General features: G+C 33.8%; 2 protein-coding genes across 2 annotated transcripts in view; one reads left to right on the top strand and one right to left on the bottom strand.

The window, feature by feature from the left end:
- Window positions 1–1,082: 1,082 nt before the first annotated feature.
- LOC134695286 (lupus La protein-like) overlaps window positions 1,083–15,972 on the top strand; it is a 32,037-nt gene continuing 17,147 nt past the window's right edge. Inside the window, exons 1-5 of the mRNA XM_063556505.1 lie at window positions 1,083–1,215; window positions 11,909–12,123; window positions 12,594–12,666; window positions 13,071–13,177; window positions 13,512–13,613. Coding sequence (XP_063412575.1) covers window positions 11,938–12,123; window positions 12,594–12,666; window positions 13,071–13,177; window positions 13,512–13,613 — 468 coding nt within the window. The 5' untranslated portion in view covers window positions 1,083–1,215; window positions 11,909–11,937. The remainder of the gene's footprint in view (window positions 1,216–11,908; window positions 12,124–12,593; window positions 12,667–13,070; window positions 13,178–13,511; window positions 13,614–15,972) is intronic.
- On the bottom strand, window positions 5,060–7,945 carry LOC134695140 (uncharacterized). Its single transcript, XM_063556327.1, has 4 exons — window positions 7,288–7,945; window positions 6,589–6,818; window positions 6,015–6,192; window positions 5,060–5,565 (listed from the first exon to the last, which is right to left on the bottom strand). The coding sequence occupies exons 1-4, from the start codon at window positions 7,892–7,894 to the stop codon at window positions 5,327–5,329; spliced, it is 1,254 nt and encodes a 417-aa protein (XP_063412397.1). The 5' UTR covers window positions 7,895–7,945; the 3' UTR covers window positions 5,060–5,326.

Genomic DNA, 15,972 nt, shown 5'->3' with positions numbered 1-15,972 from the left:
TTCATAGATATATTACAAATGGTTAATTATAAAGGGAACAGCTAGTATACCGCTGTTAGAAATTCATAAATAGATAAAGAAAAAATAAATCCGGGTTTCAAACTAAACTGAGGGAAACGTATCAAATATAATATTACAAACTAAAACTGAGGGAAACGTATCAAATATATTAATATTACAAACTAAAACTGAGGGATACGTATCAAATATAATATAATTAAATATAATATTTATATTTGATACGTTTCTCTCAGTTTCTGTTTGTAATCCGGAGTTATGAGAGAACTACGACACATGCAACAGAAACACAGCATTAAAATGTAACACACAAAGTTAAAATGCAACCGGTCTGGACATTTTTCCATAGACGAGGACAATAATTCATGAAACATAGTTGCAATTGTGAAATATTGTCTTGTTTTACAATAGTTTCATAGGATAATATTTTGCTTTACTTTTTCGTCTTTTTTCATCGTCTAGTCCAAAATACATAAGGAATCATGAGACGGAATAATAAAATATAAAGAAAATTATTATTAAAAAAAGAGAAAAAAAGAGAAAAAAATATCTATATAAATTATAAAGAATAAAGATATGAAGGACCTCATCCAGACATACATTAGTGTGAATAATATTCTTTTGAACCCAACGATGAAACTACGGATGGTTGGAATGCCCTTTGCCGTCAGACGTCAAACGGTCATTTTCGGCTGCCGTTAGCTTCAAATAGATTGAAATTTTAACGAGGTTTGTAAAAATAATCTTTTCGAAACAAATATTGAATAAATTATTCATGTAATGAAAGATGAATCAATTAAATACTTATGATTCATTAAAATTATAATTTTTAAAGTCTAACGGCGTTATTTTGAAAAGTAAAAAAAAATAACCCAAAAATTTAAATAAATCAAAAAATGAGGGATCACCCATCCGGAACCTCACATAATAATTTTTCCCCAAGAGAAAAGTTAACAGATTAGTTGTAAAAAATAACAAAGGATTATTACAGTAAACACAATCGTGGTGTAACAGGTGCCCTTTTTTATAGTACGTTAACATTACAGATCAGTTTCCGACATTTGTTTTTGCATTTACTTACTTCATAGACGGAAACAGACCGGTCTTTTGGGCGCATGCGTGGCTGTATGATGCAAAACGTGGTTGAGAACTGAAATCGAAAATAACAAAGTTTAGGCGACTAAACCAAAATTTGAGGTAGGTTAACGATAACATTTTCATTATGTTTTTTGGTCAACTGTTAGTTACCCTTTTGAATGTTATTTACTGTCAAACTTCAATTTGAAAGTGAATAAAATGTTGGGGACGCTATCCATCTTGCTCCACAGAAGAAACTAGACTTTCTTATATGACGTTAAATATCCCATGTGTAAATGGATGTACTTGTTATTGTTTACATGTGTTAATGATGGAGTACACAAAACATTTGAAAAGTATGTTTTAATCGAGAAAATTATACACGTGTATATTTAGATTTTTGTAGGGGAAGTAACTCTGGTTTCGAAAACCATGTATCCTTTTCTTTTGTAGTTCCCTCTTCTACTTCTACTTCTACTTCTATGTGGTTAATCTGCAGTCGGAAAATCCATAACGCAAATATACTGTGCGCGTGTGTCAACCAGTACACGCCAAGTTAAAAATAAGAAACTTTGTGTATTTACAGGAACAAAAACAAATAAAGTTATGTGATGTTTGCAACAACTGTACAGGGTTAAAATCAGGCATCAATAGTTACGCCAGGAACTGCCACACACAGACCCGGAAGGCGACTGTTGTGGGAGCTTGGATGGCACATTCAGGTAGTTGGTTCCAGTCAACAATTGTTCTTGGGATGAAACTGTATTTATAGGCATCCGTTGAAGTGCTGACTCTGGAAAACCTGTCTCTGTGGTATTGTCGGGTTGTTACAGTTGGTCTCCTGATGTAATCTGGAATAATGACTGATGCTTCTCCATGTAGGATCTTATAAAGGAGTATGAGCCTGGCTCCTTGTCTGCGTGTTGCTAGTGTTGGCCAGCCAAGTGTCTGTATGATGTTGGTTACAGTTCCTGGTTCCCGAGAATAGGTTGATGTTACAAATCGGGCAGCTCTTCGTTGTACCATCTCGATTTGGTTAATATGGCACTTTTTATATGGGTCCCACACTGCAGATGCATACTCAAGGTGTGGTCGGACCAATGTTTTGTATGCACTCTCTTTTATGTCTTGTGGGCACTTATTTAAGTTCCTTCTTAAAAATCCAAGTGTTCTGTTGGCTTTTGATGTTGCTTTTGTTATATGATGGTCCCAATTCATGTCCTCTGATAGTTCTAAGCCGAGGTATGGTCAGTGCTGAACAGTTTCCAGGTAGTGTCCCATCATATGGTAGTTGTGAACGACAGGGTTGCGTTTTCTGGTTACCCTAAGTATGAAACATTTTGCTGGATGGAATGTCATCTGCCAGCGTCTTGCCCATTCTACCAGTTGCGTAAGGTCTTGTTGTAGCTGCTGGCATGTATCCGAGTTTTGGACGCTTCTGTACAAAAGGGAGTCGTCAGCAAACAGTCGTAGACTGGTACATGGCGATATAGAATCGCCTATGTCGTTGATGTACAGCAGGAAACATAAGGGTCCAAGGACCGTCCCCTGGGGTACACAGGAACGTACTGCTTTCATATCACTCATTTCACCATCTACACAAACTCGTTGGTTTCGTTTGGTAAGCCATGCGCTTATCCAACCAAGAACATCTCCACGGATACCGTAATAGCTCATTTTCTGCAGTAGCCGCTGGTGTGGGACTGTGTCAAATGCCTTGGAAAAATCTAAGACAAGCATATCTATCTGTTCTCTCATGTCCAGAGATTTTGCCACTGATTCTATGGTGTTCACCAGTTGAGTTTCACAGGAGCGATGTTGTCTGAAACCGTGTTGGTAGTCCACTAAGATGTTGTGTTTTTCCAAGTGGTTCATTACATGGCGATAGATGATATGTTCCATTGTTTTACAGCATATAGAGGTCAGTGAGACGGGCCTGTAGTTGACTGCTTGTGTACGATCACCTTTCTTGTAGATAGCTGTGATGTTAGCTAGCTTCCAGTCTGATGGTACTGTCCCAGTTGTCAAAGTTTGGTTAAATATGTATGTTAAAAATGGTGATATTTGGTCTGCTGCCTCTTTTAAGATTCTAGTTGGTATCATGTCTGGTCCTATGGCTTTTGATGTGTCCAGCTTTTTGAGAAGTTTGGTTACTCCATTTTCTGTAACTCTTAGTATTTCTATGTCGTCGATGTTGCTGTTCCCGAGTGGTGGCATTGTATGAATTATGTTGAAAGTATCTGTACACTTTGATCAACTTAAAATCCTTTTATATTTTTTTTTATGAACACTGCCACCATATTGTCAATCTGGCATCGTGTTCTGATTTTGAATGTTACTTTTTAATGATGGTTTGTGGTACAGTATCCTCATCGGTATTGGGACTGTGTGCCCTGATTACATGTTCCCCCTAGGTCCGTTTGCCCTGAGTTCATTCGCCCAGTGGGGGTCTCATTGGGGAGTTTGGATCCCAGATCTCGCTTACTGTTTTATCAGATTCCTGTATCCCGCTTACACTATGTACGGAAGCAATTCTCATATTTTTGTCATTTCCAGGGTCCCGCTAGACCTCATTTCCCGTTTTCACGGCACAATAATTTGACTGTCCACTTATACCCCAATGAGACCCACTACAGTCCGTTCGCCCTGTTTACTTTTATTTCAAATATTAAATTAAGGGGCTGGGCATAAAAGTTTGATAAAATTATTCAAACATATTTGTATCGTATAAATTCTTGACATTCATGAAAAAACATGGAAATATTTAAAAGTTGATGGCTTATTTTGAAGCATTAATTGTTGCTTGTTTAATACTTGTCTTTGATGGATAAATATAAAAATAACGTTTTGTTTTGATAAGTAAGTCAGCTTGAAATGAGTAAAAACAGTCATTTACAAATTGTAAAACATGGAAGGAATTTACATGTTTATTTATCCCCATATTATACGTACAGTACACACAGAGAGGATGTAATCTCATACTCCCTACACTGTGTAAAAACTTGGTGTCACACCAGGAAACTCCAGCAACTTTCTCCAAATCTTGGGTGGAAATTGGGAGAAACTTGGAGTGATTCCTACCTAAAACTCCTAAATTGTTTATTACCTTGGTGTGGTTTCTCCCAACACCATGATTTTTATTGCTATGTTTACCTTTGAAGTGTGTTAGTAGTTGATGACTACAATAAACATTTCTTGTGTTTCCTGTCATTAAAATGACAGTCACAAAATTAATGAAAAGTGTGAGATTTCTTAACTTTAATCCGTGATATATAAATCTGATTTTATTAAAAAATTACTAATTTACTAAAGAACATTTTTAAAACAAACAAAAACCATCTGTTAGTGGAGTATAATTATTAGAAAATAAAGACATATATTTTAATTGAATTTATTGATTTTTTTTTTATAAATTTAGATAATAAATAAAAATTATATTGGTATATAAAATATAATATGTACTGCATAAATTGACTTGAAAGAATTATTTAAACTGTAACAGTTATAACACGTATATTAATAAAGATAAATTCATTGTATTCAAGTATTCTAATGTGCAAATTAAATAAAACAGAAACTGATTATTTGGTTGCAGTTATACTAATATTTAGCAAATTTGTCATTATATTTAATATTTATCATACTCTGTACAAATAATCAACATTATGCCAGTAGACAATAATAATAAATCAGGGTGAATGGACCCTGGGTGAACAGGTATCAGGGCAGACAGGTACCAGGGCGAACGGACCTGGATTCATCCTTGTGTTGCCTCTTTTTATCTTTATCATTTCTGTTGCTGCTTCATTTTATATTTCATCAAGATTAATTATCATACAGACATATGTAAATTTGTATGGGAAATTCCGAATATTGTCATTAAGGCCACAATTAAAAGAATTTCAGTTTGTCCAAACCCTACCCATGATGACTGGGTGTGGGTAGGTAGGTAGGCAAATTCTTTTTTTTTTTTTTTTTTTTTCAGAATTTGCATGTAGATATTGAAACACTGAGTATATCTTTTTCACCATCATACCTTTGTAGAGACAATCAAAAGCCATGAATTTAAGACCTGTATATACATGTATTAGTCTATTATACTGAATTAAACCAATCAACAATAAACTGAACTTTATTTATAATGTGTAGACTTATGCACATGAACATATATAAACACTGTCATAAACTAGAATAAAAATCAACATGTTGTCCATATACTGTCAGAAACCGTTCATTTCTTGATGGGATTTCTCTTCAGAACGGGTTTGTGGTTATCAAGACAAGTTTGACACACTGGTAGGACAACTCTGAATTGTTTTTTTAACTCTTTATCCTGCTGTACACCTTCAGTCTTACAATAGCAGCAGAGATCAAGTTTGCCGTTAATACCAGATGAGTAATATGAAAACTCAATGGGTGATTGGCAATTTAGCTGCAGTTTCACAAAGACCTTTCCTTGAAGAACATGACCTGTATTAATAACAAAAAAAACATTTAAAAAGTAACACATACAATAAATTTTAAAAACTAAAACATTCTCAAGGAACATTCAACATTTTTCAATGCTAGACTTCAACGAAAGTATAGAAAATATTATAAAAATGCAGTTTTTTTTCTTCTTTTCCAGTTGGACCATTTTAATTTGATGTATATCATTGTTTATGTCTCAGTGCATATTTGTTAGACAGATACTAGTATTTCTACAGGCTGATTTAATTCTTGTATATGTGTATACTTGATGTAAATGTAAAGTTGTAAAAGACTTTCTGAAGACATATTAGACTTCCATTCCATTTCTGAGGGAGATAAATACATGACACCACAAAACACCATGATCTTTAATAAAAATTAATAAAGTACATGTGTAATTTTTTCCTTCAATGTTGTTAATCTGCATTTTGTATTTCAGTTCAACATACCGTCAGTTGTAATCACAGCCCCACAGCTGTAATCATGTGAATTAAGCAATAGCTTTAGGCCTCTCATCTCTCTAGGTGTCAGCTTTAATTTAGAATAGATACACCTTGGTTTTGTACAGTCTGTACAATCAACTGTCATTCTAACATTCTGTCCAACCAGAACAGAGTTTTTACAACCCTGCAAATGAAAGACAGAAAATATATTATGAGGTTCATCACTGTGATGTCATATATCTTTGAAAGTGCTTAAATACAATATTTATTTTACTGCATACCAGTTTTGCCATCTGTGTGTTCTCATGTGTACCTGTATTAAAGTTATAACTCTGTCAAACTTAACCCTTTATCATATATGGATCCTATTCATAAGGACTTAGGTATATCAGCAGTATGTTTTCTCATGTGTCTCTGTAAGTCTTATGATTAAAAATGATGGATATAGAAAGTAAGCAAGGTGTCAGACCAATATTCTATTAACAGTATGCAAACTTCAAAAGTCCAGGAAAATATACCAACTGAAGACAAAAACAAAAATGTATACATTGAAAGATATATAATATACAAATATTTATACCTGTTGCTCTTCAGCTACAGCTGTTACAGTCTGTTTCTGAGCAGAGGGACGATCTTTCTCCGACGTCTCAGTTCCAATTACATCCTCAAGCTTTTTATAATGTGTACCATTTTCATCACTGTACATTGGATCTGGCACCCAAGGTCTTTCTTTAGTGGGTTTTTCACAGCACATTTCATCATTGCACCTTTTGATCTGGAAACAATACTGTCGTTCAATGCAATGTCTTTCTGAAATTAAAAGGTTTCAATATATACATTTATGAAAAATGGAAAAAAAAGTTTTGTTTGTGTCAGAACATCCATGAATATTCATATGAGTGTTATTGATATGAAAAAAGCAATAAAAGCACTGTGCCTTTGGTGTAACTTAATACAACATGTAAAATGTTTTGATTTTGTGTCAAGGTCTTGTTCACCAAATCCCTTCTTTTTTCCATTTATTGGGGGCCATTAGTAAAGTAGGCTTTTATTTAATGCTACAAACACAAAACAAATCAACCTGTTAACAGTACTAAAATTTGTTTCTGTTTTCCAAGTTTTGTACATGTCCCTGGACTTTAGATTTTGTCTAACTTTAGAATTGCGGTCACCTTCAATGATGCTAGTACTTATAATACATTGTGTTCTGATAATTCAAAATACGTTGGAAAGATATGATTCATATGTGTAAGCTCTGACATAAATACATCTAAAATACCTATAAACTGTTTGTATCTCTCTGCCCTTTTCAAGTGTTGCTGTTGGTATTGCCCCATAACTATAATTGGATCAATCTGATTAACCTCTCTTTCAAATTCTATGACTTCTTCATCAGTAGCAGGTGGTATACAACTGAATGATTTTCCTTTCAACTCCACTCGTTTTACACGTTCTTCTAACATTGTTATCATCTCCTGAAGCGATGCAATCCAACCAGCTTTCAAGTCCTTTACAGTTTCAGCTTTCCCCCGGATATCAGCCATACCACCACAACTTCTTAGCACCTGTTCCATGTCACTTGAGCACTCATTCCTCGACAATGCTGCATTTTGGAAAGCCAGATTTAGAAGTGACATTATACGTTCTGCTGGGTTTGTCCAAGAATGCCCTGGAGCTGTTCTTCCAGCAACAAGCATCTCTAACCCCAATCTTTTAAATAAGATGATAAGAGCCAATTTGACAGCATGGTATGTCACACGGTGATCAGGGCCACCATCTGTAAACATCATAAGCACAGGCTTTGGTTCCCCTTTTAGATTAAGTATATGTTGAAGTTCAACGGCATGCCTGAATGGATTACTTGACTGGAAAACGCTGTCTTTCATGCCAAGGGTTACCTGTCCCCTATAAAAAGACTCATCATTTGCATCTGGAATATCAACATCAAGGCATACAGAGGGTGTTAATGACCCTTTACTTTGGCAATCATGGTCAAGACAAGATAACATTGAATTCAAAGGGACAATAGCTCCTCGTACTCCAGACGATAAAGCTAAAGACGGCTCCCCAAAGTCTAATTTGGACTTATCATCAAGACAAACAAATGTTGTTTCATCTCTGTACAGCACTGAGTATTCTCTCATGTATTTGAACATAGCAGCACAGAAGTGATCATCCATGTGTGATGCTCTCAGTTGTCTTGTCTGAATGCTCATACGAAGTGGAACTTTACTTTTGTAAAGTTTTGAGACATTATTGTGAGTGTTCTTTGGTACAAATGAGAATAACACAGTAGCTTCACTTGGGATTGGAGCATCATCTGGTAAATTACTTTTCACTTGCTTAATCAGATCTGGTACTGAGATGTAGTGGGCAATATGTTCTACATTATGACGCCTTTCATCAGCAGCCATTATCGACTGAACTTCTTTCTCAAGCTGTTCAAAAAACTGGTTAAAAGTGTCTCCAGGTCGTCCCTTATTCAGATGTCTCATGTCTATAATAAGTTCCGGATCCTCACCTAATATTGCCATTCTAGCCCGCTGGTCTATTTCAGGATTTTGGTCTGCAGATGCATCAAGTGTTAGTTCAGCATATATTGCTCTCATGATGTGGGGCGGAATTCTAGAGCCACCAAGATTTGAAAATTTATGGAGAAAGTCTCTCCTCATCTGACGAGTATGAAATTCAAACAGGTTTTGCCTCAACCCTTGAACTATACGGGTGGACGATGTCAACAGTTCAGCATCAGGAATATTTTCTGGTAGTTTCCAAACGTACGTAATTGTAGTATTTGAACCACCAGGATCATATCTACAGATTGCCACCTCACTAGAAAGACTAAGTTTCTGGAAAAATCGGAATCTATCCATGCTACTATCAAAAGGCTTTGTCAAAAAAAGTTCCTCGTTAAAAAAGATGGGTATAAAGTGTTCCGTCTCATTGATACGATTGTCAAGACCTTGGTATTCAAGTTTGATGTCATTTTTAGCAGCTTGACGTTTGTCCAACCAAATATCTTTTTCAATTTGTCGAGATGGTGTAAATTTATTTTGTCGCTCTTTTTGCTGTTTGTTAGAGTTGTCAAGGAATGTACTGTATGAACTGAAAGTTGTAGCTAGTTTTTCAATATCATCATGTAGATCCTTCCAATTTACACAAAACTGTTTTGAAGCCAGTTGTAAAAGTGTTTTGGCATGACCATTTAGAACATTAGACTGTAAATTTGGACATTTCTGTTTTTTCCTCTTATAATCATTGAAGCCTTCAAAGTCCAAAAACCTACAAAATAGAATTACAAAACACATTCAAAATTTATTGTATTAATATTAACCAATTGCTTTTGTATAAATTATATCTGAAAACATATTTCGGTATAAAAAAGTGGATGAAACAAAATGAAAAAAGTCTGACATTTAAACTTTACCTGTATTTTATCATGCTTAACAATTGTACAAAGTTTCAAAACAATTCATATAAAAAAGAAGATGTGGTATGATTGCCAATAAGACAACTATTAACAAAAGACCAAAATGACACAAACATTAACAATTATAGGTCACCATACAGCCTTCAACAATGAGAAAGCCCATACTGCATATAGTCAGCTATAAAAGGCCCAGATAATAAAATGTAAAACAATTCAAACGAGAAAACTAACGGCCTTATTCATGTAAAAAAAATGAACGAGAAACAAATATGTAACAGATAAACAAACGACAACCACTGAATTACAGGCTCCTGACTTGGGACAGGCACATACATAAATAATGTGGAGGGGTTTAATATGCAAGGTTAATCCAGTCCAAGGATATCATCTGGAAACCTGGCACCGGGGGATGGACATACTTTAATGTGTGTTTTGGTATAAATATGGTTGTTCCATAAAGAATTCAATTGGACATACAAGTCTCATTAAATTTAGGATAGATTTGATAAAATTCCCTGTAAGTCTCAGTATTGAATTTTTTTTATATAAAATAATATAATATATTACCCTGGAGGCGGGAGTGTCAGAATTTTTGTCTGGCATAAATATCCAATTTATTAAGTAGCATAAGGGCAAATGTTATTCCTGACAATGAATAAACATATTTCATACCTCTTTGGAATGGCAACTATATCTGGTATGTGTGATGCTTTTTCTTGCAAGCCACCAAAGTGTCCATTCAGATACCACAAAGCATCAGCTAGTATCATGGTGTACCGCTTCACCTCATCATTCAAATATGTTGTTGGAAATTTAGCTTGACATTCTTCAAACATATCACATACTTTATTGAATAAGGCATCTTTGGCTGAAATAAATAATGAAGAGTAAATTTAATCAAATCAGAATCTAAAACATTCTTTAACATCTAAAATGTATTAAAAAAAAATATTATACATGTTGTATGTCTGACAGACACTTGCCACAAATCTTCTCAAAGTTTCATTGAATCCTTTAGCCATATGATCTGAGCATTTATATCATAATCAGTACATGGAGTTTCACAATAAACTTAAGTTTCATGCTACTTTAATGTGATCAAATATATATATGTACCATTCAGAATACCCCACTCCCTTGTTCTCTAAATTCAATACACATAGAATTTTATATTATTAGGCTAAGTGTCATAGCAGAGAGTCAGAAAATTGTGACAAAAATGTGGAAAGACAATCTATACTCCTTCCATTGTTGAAATGAGGGTTTATGAATCTTTCGGATAGGTTAACCCCCCCCCTTTTCCATTTTTTTAAAATTTACATCACGGTAAGGGTATAAAAAAAATTTGGGCAGCACTTCCCCTAGTAAACACATTTTTTCTTCATCCCCCCTACCCTACACCCAGGCCGATGGCAGATTATAAAACTCTGAAGGGGAAAACTGACATTTATAACATTGAACATGTCAGCTTGCAGAGTTTACCCTAAAATAAACTTGATATTAAATATAATATATAGTTCCACATACCTGTAAAGCGGGGATTTTCTTCAGTTATTCTAATTGGGTTTTTAGTGCATGCTAAATGCCTGGCGTTGGACATCAACACATCCAAGTATGATTTTTCTTTGTTGACATTGTTATTTTCCTCTGGCTCTTCGTCCGATTCCAAATTGTACCTGTTCACAGTGAAAGTCGCGAACTTTAGCTTGTTGTCAAATTCCTGGACCACCTCTATCGACTCACTCATATCGGGCTCAAATGTTTGAAGTCCACTTTTGTCTGATACTTTTACCATGACTTCGTCCGTTTTCCGCATGCCGATCTCATCCGGATCGGCAACCTCGTCAAATACATCATTCCATGTCTTTTTACTGTTGAACCGGTAAAGTCTATTGGACACGATGGGCTTTATTTTTCTGTTAACTTTAAGAATAACAGACGATGACAGCGTAAAAAAACTGTCTGCCATCTTCACATGTTCACTTCTTTACTTTCGTTAAATTAGTAGATAAAAACCGAGAACATCGAATACCGATTTACTGCGTCTCCTACACGCTTTCTTTTAATCTTAAACACAGTCAATTTCAAACGCAAAGATGACAACATTTAGTTTCATACGATGACGGAGCGGACACGAAAAATATCCGAAAAAAAAAAAATTCTTCCAAAAAACGGCAAAAAAAGAATTTGAGTCGGCGGTTTTTTTTCGGGTCGGTCGCGTTTGGGCAAACATACAATCTTTTTATTTTGGCCTAATCAGGATGTTTGTTAAAACCGCCAAAGTTTCAGCAAACAAATGCAATTATAATTCAGAATATTTCAAATTTTGGTGTCATTATTTAGAATTGTCAGATTGTTGTCTAACATTAGAAGGTTATGAATATTGGAAGACAGATCAAGGGTCATTAAGATACAAAATTCAGCTAAATATGTGTCAATATGTTTATAATCTTATTTATTTATGCTGTAGGCTAGGCTATTGAAACTACAAAAACAACCATGGCAGATACAGAAAACAGTCCACCTGCAGATGATGTTGACATGAAGGCTGGTGGTGATGCAGAAACCAACAACAAATCACCAAATGGTGAAGTGAAAGTAGAAATCAAAGATGAACCAGAACCTGAACCAGAGGTATTAGGTCCACCCAATGGTCTGGAAAAGAAAATTATTAAACAGATGGAGGTATGTTATCATGGTTATTATAAAAAAGAAGATATGGTATGATTGCCAATGAGACAACTCTGCACAAGAGACCAAAATGACACAGAAATTAACAACTATAGGTCACCATTCGGCTTTCAACAAAGAGCAAAGCTCATACCGCATAGTCAGTTATATAAGGCCCTGAATTAAAATTTAAAATCAAAATTAAAACTGATAATAAGTTGGTAATGTAAATCATTATCATTATTTTAAGCAGTAATGGATTACAAACCTCAAACTTTCAGATAAATGGTGTTTTATTTTTTTATTTTAAAAGATTAAGTAAAGATGTTTTCTAACTTGTGATGAAAAAAACACACAATTTGATTTTTCCGAGTATTATTTTAACCATGCTGTTTAACATTGATGCATGCAGTGACCTACAATGTACATATATCTTAATGTATTACTGGACATCTCTAGAAAATTATTTGTATCATATTTTGCAGTATTATTTTGGAGATGTTAATCTACCAAGAGACAGATATTTACAAGAACAGATCAAGTTAGACAATGACGGATGTATCCTTTTGTTGTCATAGCAACAGTACACTAAGAGAGTTTATCAATTTTAATTAATTTTTGTGATTCACTCTTATATCTCCCTATATCTATTATAGTATCATACTTTACATGAAATTTAAGAAAATCAACCGAAAACTGACAAAAAAGACACTCAATTTTACGGAGTTATCTCCCTTTCCAATGTTAATTTCCATACGAAATTAAAAATGCAAAATTGAGTTTTCCTCAAGTTAGATTTTATAATCCCTTACACAAATTAAGTAATTCCCAAGGTCTTTCAGACAAAAAGCCTTCAGAATCCCTGTAAGTAGTGTGAGATTTAAACAACATTTAAGTCAATGGGAGTAAAATATTATCCAATTATTCAGCTGTGATCATAATTTACCTTAACAGAACTTCAGGGGTTGCACTTGCAGTTTTCACACGATTCAACAGATTAAAGGTTTTAACAACAAATCATAATATCATTGCCAAGGCTATTAGGAAAGCTTCATCAGGTCTCATTAGTGTAAGTATATTTTTTTTTATGGTTTGATATCTTATATTTGAAATTCAAAGATTGTAAAATAAGAAATATCGGCTAGAATGGCATCTTCTATATAAGTTTTAACAATATATATTAAAGGTTGCTAGACATTTTATTTTAAATGTTACCTTGTAAAAAGTCTAAAAGGTCACAGAATGATTATGAAAATTTGAATATGTTTGAAAAGACAAAACATTAGGATACGATTTTATATTTCATCATGATGGAATTTTGAGAATTTAAGGATTAAAATATAATGCTGTTTGACAAACTTTATAACGCTTTAACAGAAACTTTTTTATATATTATTTTCCAGATCAGTAAAGATGGAGTGTTTGTACGAAGGAACCCTGACATGGCAGTACCAGAGAACACAGAGGAATGGAGAGATGATTTCAATGCAAGGACAGCATATGTTGTATGTTGATTTCTCTGTTTGTTACAGCTAATTTCCTAATGCATGAAAATCAAGACTTTGGTTAGCTTGCTTGCTTTATTTGTATTTTGTACAATTGTAAATGGGATAAAGTCCAATCAAATTTAAATATAATACAAAGTTTGTATTACAAACAGGTTAAAATTTGACTATATGTTGTTTGAAGTTAACAATCTTAATTACAAAGCTTGAATTAAAATTGAGAAAGGAAATGGTGAATATGTCAAAGCGACAACCACCCGACCATAGAGCAGACAACAGCCGAAGGCAACCAATGGGTCTTCAATGTAGTGAGAATTCCCGCACCCGTAGGTGTCCTTCAGCTGGCCCCTAAAAATATGCATAATAGTACAGTGATAATGAACGTCATACTAAACTCCGAATAATACACAAGAAACTAAAATTTAAAATCATACAAGACTAACAAAGGACAGAGGCTCCTGACTTGGGACAGAGGCAAAATTGCGGCGGGGTTAAACATGTTTATGAGATCTCAACCCTCCCCCTATTCCTCTAGCCAATGTAGAAAAGTAAAAGCATAACAATACGCACATTAAAATTCAGTCCAAGAGAAGTCTGAGTCTGATGTCAAAAGATGTAACAAAAGAAAATAAATAAAATGACAATAATACATAAATAACAACAGACTAATAGCTGTTAACTGACATGCCAGCTCCAGACCTCAATTAAACTGATTGAAAGATTATGTCTTCATCATATGAATATCAGGCACAATCCCTCCCGTTAGGGGTTTAGTATTATACTATCATAAAATATATGAGAAGAACATAACCTGTGTCATGCCAACAACTGTTTTTTTTAGAATTAATGTGTCTAGTTCAGATGCAAAGACCCTATCAGTGAATCAGTATTAACATTTATCAAGGTTGGGCGGTAAATACCACCCCGGTATTTACCAGTGGTATTTACCGCCCCGGACAATACTCCCCAAGTGGTCAATACTGGCAAATACTGGTCAATTGAAATTTTCATGGTTGTTTCTGCTATTAATTGAAGTAAAATCTTGATAAAAAGTCAATTATAATGTGTCAGCTTATAAAATTAATGAATTTGATATGTTTTATTCATTTATAACACTTATTCTTACTGATTTAAAATTAAGTTTTTATGAATTATGATATTGCATACCTAAGATATATACATATACAATTTTTTTTTTTCAACATGTTTAAATCAATATATATTTATATTCAAAATTTATAATTTTAAAGGTAATTAAAATTAAAGGTAAATAAAACTACAGGTAACTGTAGTTACATGGGTCTTTTTACCTATCACCTGGCATTGCTAGGTGTGAAAAAATAATTACTAAAACAACAGTCCCCAATGAAAGTTGACAGTACACATGGTACATGGGTTGAAAGTAATAAAATTGATATGAAGACTCCCTTAAACAATAAATTATATCCTGTCTAGAGCTATTTTATTGTGAGATAAAAACCTTCTTCATGCTGGAAATGGAAATTTTTAGTAGGGACAAATAGTTTTTTTCTTATACTATAATATTATGTACACATTAATCAATGTAGATCCCTGTTTGAATTAACAATAGAATTAAAAATGATTTGGACACTTTCTATATAAATTAGTTATTAATTGTAATTATAATTGACCAAGTAGATAGTGGTTTTTATAGTTATGACCACTCACAATTTCAATTGACCAGTATTTGCCGGTATTTCCCAGTATTTGCCAGTATTTCCCGGTAAATACCGGTCTTTACCACTGGCATGGTCAATACTAGTATTGACCACTTTTTTGCCAACCTTGACATTTATACAAACAAAGCAGGCAAGCCAACCAAAGTTTTACTCTGCAAGCATTAGGAAATTAGTTGTAAAATTACTTTATCAGTGTTGTCCATTTTCATTGGTTGAATAAGTCCCAAGTTTTACAAAGAAAGTCATCCATCTACCAAGAAAACTTTCAACCATTGTCAATTAATCATACAAATTTCCTTATTAGCCAAATTAACTTGTGGCCTATGTTGTTTGTACATTACCAAAAGAAACAGGAAAAACTACTGATTATTTGTTTTAGAAATTTCCTTGAAAATAATTAAAAATGGCTTAGTTAAATTTATTAAGCAGTTCCATTAATTGAAGGCAATAATGTTTCAACAATAAATAAAAGATTTTGTCATACTTCAACCACACTGCAACCAAACAACACAAACTATAAAAAGTTAATTAGTGTTCTTCAAAATTGTTCATAATAAATGAATGAATTCAGAGTCTTGGACTCATTTATGTAGTTTCACATAAGGATAAGATAACTTTACAAGTGTTTTCAATATTACTGCTTAATTAATTTCTCTCAT

This window comes from Mytilus trossulus, chromosome 13, assembly GCF_036588685.1.
Source record: "Mytilus trossulus isolate FHL-02 chromosome 13, PNRI_Mtr1.1.1.hap1, whole genome shotgun sequence".
NCBI lineage: Eukaryota > Metazoa > Mollusca > Bivalvia > Mytilida > Mytilidae > Mytilus > Mytilus trossulus.
The sequence above is the reverse complement of the archived record's forward strand: the minus strand, read 5'-3'. Positions and strand labels throughout refer to the sequence as shown.

Bases quoted from the DNA above. Each gene is read 5' to 3' on its own strand.
- LOC134695140 (XM_063556327.1), bottom strand. From the start codon at position 7,894: ATGAAAGACAGCGTTTTCCAGTCAAGTAATCCATTCAGGCATGCCGTT. The intron at 6,193-6,588 runs GTATAAATATTT...TTTCATTTGCAG, and splicing joins CTGTAGCTGAAGAGCAACAG to GGTTGTAAAAACTCTGTTCT. The intron at 5,566-6,014 runs GTATGTTGAACT...TTATTAATACAG, and splicing joins GGCTGTGATTACAACTGACG to GTCATGTTCTTCAAGGAAAG.